Source organism: Dermacentor variabilis, chromosome 9, assembly GCF_050947875.1.
Source record: "Dermacentor variabilis isolate Ectoservices chromosome 9, ASM5094787v1, whole genome shotgun sequence".
NCBI classification, from domain to species: domain Eukaryota; kingdom Metazoa; phylum Arthropoda; class Arachnida; order Ixodida; family Ixodidae; genus Dermacentor; species Dermacentor variabilis.
The window spans coordinates 135,736,454-135,742,453 of NC_134576.1; the positions used below are offsets into that span (position 1 = coordinate 135,736,454).

General features: G+C 45.7%; 1 protein-coding gene across 1 annotated transcript in view; it reads right to left on the bottom strand.

Annotated features, from left to right (window-relative positions):
• LOC142557608 (ATP-binding cassette sub-family C member 2-like) overlaps positions 1–4,436 on the bottom strand; it is a 63,843-nt gene extending 59,407 nt beyond the window's left edge. The window contains exons 1-3 of the mRNA XM_075669571.1: positions 4,373–4,436; positions 2,280–2,438; positions 1,176–1,310 (exon numbers count right to left, since the gene is read on the bottom strand). Of these exons, the coding sequence (XP_075525686.1) occupies positions 1,176–1,310; positions 2,280–2,438 (294 nt within the window). The 5' untranslated portion in view covers positions 4,373–4,436. The remainder of the gene's footprint in view (positions 1–1,175; positions 1,311–2,279; positions 2,439–4,372) is intronic.
• Positions 4,437–6,000: the final 1,564 nt, after the last annotated feature.

Here is a 6,000-nt window from a genome sequence, read left to right on the forward strand (position 1 = left end):
CACGGATGGATGGATGGATGGATGAAAAACTTTATTATGGTCCTTTAGGACGCGCACTAGCGCGCAGCGGGCCGCTCCCACGTCGGGACAGAGAGGCCGAGCCTCTCCGCCGCGTCGCGGGCCCGTTGGACAGCCCATAACTGTTCTTCGAGGTTGGGACTGTGTAGGACCACATCCCAACGTGAAGCAGTGTTGTTTTCATCGCCGCGTAACGCGGGACATTGCCAGAGCATGTGAGGTAAATTCGCTAAGTCATTGCATAGTGCACATGCATTTGTTGTCTGGATTTCGGGGTACACCTCGGTACGGATCCTCGGTAAATTGATGGCAGCGCGAAAAGACAACGACGGTGAAGAGTAGGCACCACAAGTGCTTATTCGCACCTAAGTCTTTATTCGAACAAAGCAGATATTTCAGGGCAAGCAGAACCAATTGCGTGTGTCGCCCCCACTGAACGAAGGACACATCACACTTTGTTAGAATAGACTTCTAGTTGCGAGTATGCGCTTGGTGGTGTCTAATTCTTCTACGGCCTTGTCTTTCCGCGCTGTCCTCACTTTTCTATGAATCAGTCCAGAGTTTGCGGCTTCGATTCCGGGCCGTGCCGACCGCATTGTCACGAAGACAGAACACAAGAACGACCGCGCGCCGATCTTCGGGTGCTCGGTAATATTTCCGAGGTGGTCGGGATTATTTCAGAACCCGCCGCTACGACGACTTTCATGGCTCCTGCGCTACTTTGGACGTTGCACTCCACAGTAAATCAATTAACCATTCAGTAATTGCGTAAGTCGTTCCCTCAGTTCCCTATAGTCGATTGATGATTCAGAAAGGTGCTCAATCAGTAAACTGATAGGTCAGCCAATAAGTCTGGAAGTTGTTCCCCAGTGAAATGATCAGATGTCATTGGGTCAGGAAGTCGTTTAGCCAGAACTTATCAGCCATTCCATCAGCGAGTCAGTGAGTGATTCAGTCAATTAACCGATCCATCAGTCAATTGGTAAGGAAGTCATTCCCTCAATCAACTTATAAGTCAATGGGTCAGAAACTAGTTCAGCCAATCAACTGATCAGTCATCCAATGGGATAGGAAGCCACTCTGTTAGCCAATTTTCAATCAATGAGCCCTGTTACTTATTCACTCAGTCGTCGATGTTAACAAGTTCCACAGCTTACAATAGAGAGTGCCATTGCGAAATCTGATGTTGCCCCTCGTAGAGCGGACACGCTGTGGTAGCCAAACAGATCGACGCTCTCCAACATGGCTGAGCCTTTGGCGACGGCCAACCCAGTCGAGACCAAGAGCAGCACCTGTGCGGAGCAAGGGGTGGTAAGTTAGGAGAGCCCGGAGAGCGTAAAATAGATTGAACTGGCGACTGAGGTAGCGCAAACTGGACACAGATAGAAAAAAAAAGCCCATACATTCGACATTCCATGCTCCTCAACAGAATGTGCCCGACGAGTTACAACAAATAATGCAAACATAGCAAGAAGGGGCCCAATATCTTGTAACTTTTTTTTAGAACGGTATAGCATGGGAATGTGATGACAGATACGTACAGATCATCAAGAAACCAATCGCCGGGTAATTGAAGGCCCGACTGACCAGCCCCGATCCTGAGGACCAGGCGAGCCTGGTGTACAGAACACGGTGGATGGCCAGGACCCACAGTGTCCTGGACTGAGAACACCACCTGCCTAGAGCGTAGACGTCGTCTGCTCTTCTGATCAAAAAAGTTTACTACTACTACTACTACTACTACTACTACTACTACTACTAACACTACTACTACAACTACTACAACTACTACTACTACTACTACTACTACTACTACTACCACTACACACAAATCCGATTTTGTGTGTGTATGTGCCTCTAACTGTCTGTGTACAGTCCGCGCTTCTTCAGGTCGCCTTATGCAATGCCAACGGGCCCGAATTGCCACTCTTGTGAATGAATTGGTATTTTGATTAATAAACTGAAAATGCGGCATTTAGATTGCGTGCGCATGCACATTTTTCCACTGCTCAAAGTGCATATTGCTGCCATAATGTGCGTTTTATTGTTTGCCAGAAAACGAAAAGGTGTAAAGAACAGAGTGACATTTACTCCTGTATTGCGCCCTTTGTGGTCAATTCCAGGCAATCGCAAAGCCTTCCGAGCGCGAGAGGCCGCCGTTGTCACGTGGTGCGCGCCCTTTGAAGCATGCATGGAGGTGGATCCGTTTATATGAAATATAAAAACGAGCTCCTTCCGATTTGTGGTTGAAGAGGACTTACCAGCTGGGCGACATCGAGAAGTGTCCAGTACGGACCCTTTGGAACGGCGGGAAAGTTATTGGGCAATGTCTGGACACCACCGAACAGCAGCACAATGACTAGCGTCGAGCATTTAAGCAGCAAGGACGCAATCTCGGCCGGCCGAAGTACGTCAGCCATCTGCACGAAGATGTTGTTGTTGTTATTATTATTATTATTATTATTATTATTATTATTATTATTATTATTATTATTATTATTATTATTATTATTATTATTATTATTATTGCTGTTGTTGTTATTATTCTATACGAAAACTTACATATACCGTAGCCAAATACGGAAATAGGGGGTTACCTGGCTGGTCACTGCCATCGAGAAGTCCTAACGTCTTCCTTCCCTTTAGGAAGGAGGGAAAACAAGTTGAAGGTAGAGAGCAGGTAAGTAAAGTGGAAAGAAAGAATGAAGATGACAGGTCATAAACACTAAAGAAATGCAATGACAAAGAATCCCACGCGCGTGCATTAACCAGTATTAACAGTACGGACACGTAGGAACAGATTTAAAAAAAAAACACGTAAGTTGCAGCAGTTGGCACAGGGACGTGAGAAACAAGCGATGTGCATTCCAGCAGACGCTCCGCACTTCGTGTCAATGGGTAATGCCGGACATGAAAACAAAAACAGGTTGCAGGGTCACATTCGCCAGCGTGTTGTAGTTCAATTAGTCTAAAGTGCTAGCGTGGTGTGGAGTGGAAGCATGCGGCGCAGAGTTGCAACTGCAAGCGAGAGAGAGATAAAAGGAAGGTAGGGATGTTAACCAGTCAAGTGTCCGGTTGGCTACTCTGCGCAAGAGGAAGGGTAGAAGGGTAATTGAAAGAAGGAAGAGAAAGAGAGAGATGGGAGCAGAGAGACGCGCACGGACAGCGCTATGGAGTCAGAGGCGCTCGCACAAGCCAGACGTTCTCAGAAAGCCCAAACAGCGCCAAGAAATACATTCTGTATTGTCGACGCATATATCACCTTAAACTTTTCCCAATCTTTCCACTGTATGAAGAAATGTCTTATTTCATTTTCCTTTCTTTATTTCTTCCTTTTTTATCACTGAGAGCAACTTAATGTAACCGAGCACTGGCTTCCGCGCCAAAGTCAGGTTGTTTCAGCTACATTTCTTTCTTTATTTTTATTATTATTATTATCTTTTTTTTACGTGGGAACTTTCCACTACTTTCGTAAAGCGCCCTTTTTTCGTTGGTTTCCGTTTTGCGATTCCTTCCAAACGCATTCGGCACATGTGATATCCTGTAGGGATATTTTTGTTCTTGCTATTTCTAGTATGTGTCTTTTCATTGTACAGGTAATATTTGTCCATTATTATCCATAGACCTTCTACAGCGAGCAGACTGGACACCAGGGACCGCCACATGCCCGCAGCCCGTTGAACGCCGCCCGAGTCGAGAGCAAGCAGGTCTCAGCCCCCGCCAGTCGCCCCGAGAGGCCGATAATCGCTTAGTACAATTTATTTCAAATGCGGAAGAGCGGCGGGAGGACGTGCTTCACTGTGAATTGCGATAACGGCGACAAAGGCTTGAATGTGTGGGATAAGACTGTGTGCGAGCTTCAAGCACCTCACTGCAGGTGGACTGCACGTATATTTACGGGGCGTTGATCGTCTTGCGCACCTTTCCGCAAGCCCAAGCAATCAATCCGCTCGAGATATAATTAACGTATCTGTCCTTGACATTTATGTGGATATCTCTTGCGGTCCAAATATAGCCAAAAAGCAGCGAAGATTACCGACATCGTATCATCGACAGGTCGTACGCGCATGCGCTCTGATACGTGCCGAGTTTCGGGCGCACTCCTGTCCCACTCTTTTTTTTATTGCGCGCTCGCTTGTATACCTATTGATCTCCGCTCCATCAAGTTCCCGCTTACGATAACTCCCTACCCACAATGGCCATCTACTGCGCCCTTCATTCATTTGCAGTTCCTAAAAAAAATATACGCCAGGACTTCATTGCCAGGCGCTGCTGTTAGACTACGCGCTGTCGCGGTGAAATCCTCACCGCCAAAAATAAGAAGGTACTTCATCTGCAGCGTGAATTATCTTACCGGTAAAGAGTCAACTGGACCGCTCCTCCGTTGGCGTCGGGGAATGCACTATAGGCGCCGTCTGACGCTCAGCAACTGTTCGCTACCCCAAGACCATCGAGGCGTTTGCAGCTGCTCCGAACAATGCGACGCGCACTCTAGGACCGGATGCGGCCCAGTTGATGAACCGGAGACCCCCGATTTTTAAACACATGACGACCGCTTATGGTAAACACCTGCTGGGAGGCTTTTTTCTTCAGCATTCAGGGATGAATGTAAAAACATCTCTATAGCAAGTGCTCCTAGCATTTTGCTAATGTGTCCAGCATCAGGAGTGGCTGCAATTTGCTTCTGCGAACAATTCTAATGTAAGAGTTTTTTTTTTTTTTTTACACGGCCCCAGTGGTAGAATTCACGAAACTTTTCATTCATAACGTTCTGTTAAATTGTCGGTCTACCATTGCTAATTTTATACGGACGAGCCCTTGGCGAAGCAGACAACTTGAATAATGTCGCTCTGCAAAAGCACTGAACTTGCTGCTGTGACGAAGGATTCAGAGCTCCATGCGTGCGTGGCGCCCCAGGTGAAGTTTACTTATTCATTTTATTTCTCTCTACTCAGAAGACACGAAGGCGCTTCAGGGGCATACAGGGTGTTCCAGCTAAGCCAGGACGATCCTTAAAAAAAAACCACGTGTGAGTTACGAGAATGCAACCGACCTAGTATTGTTCGCTTTCGTCTTGAGCAACTCAAAGGTATCTTTACTATGAGCTCAATTTATTAATGAACAATAATTAACCAACCTTTAAAGCATTGATAAAAATGCAATACGTTCAATGTAAAGGTTGTAGAGCCCAAATTTAAATTGAAATCCATAAGCCGTTTTCATAGCCCATTGAAAAATATCCAAATAATTTCTTTCCTGATGTTAGCTGCTCTGGTTGTAAGCGTTTCCTGGCTCTAAAAACATTTTTAAAGAAACGCGCGAGATTTGAAAAAAGCAGCGCCTCAATACGTGCTGTTACATTCGCGTCCTCAAACATGATCGACGCTGCACGCAAACCGAACGCGCGAACAGACGTTACGCAAGTGAGATGGATCGAATACAATGATCTTAGCTTTCACTTTTGCTATGTTTTAGGTTGAAGCGAAGGGATACGCTAAAAATAACGCATGATAATTCTTGCAGCTCTGTCAGTCTTCTTGCTATGGACAGGCATCGTAAAGGGCGAGCGTTTAGCGACTTTACTAGCTTAATTGCATGCTTAATTCGCTAACTAACTAAATGTTTTCGTCCACCGCTACAACTACTATCGTTACTGCGTACAAAGATATATATATATATATATATATATATATATATATATATATATAGAGAGAGAGAGAGAGAGAGAGAGAGAGAGAGAGACAGAGAGAGAGAGAGAGAGAACCCGTTATTGAAAGGCAGGTATTTTAGCTTGCGTATAGACATCTCTGACTTGTAACTTTGCGTGCAGAAGGGAAGTGGGGAGAGAAGGACAGAAGGAGAGAGGCGCAAAAAAGGAATAAGTAAAAAAAATATGGGCACTAAGTTTTCTGACTCATGGGCAACGGCGACACAATGAGGTGACAGAATTCGTCGCGTAAAAAATGCATGAGGGTGACAGAG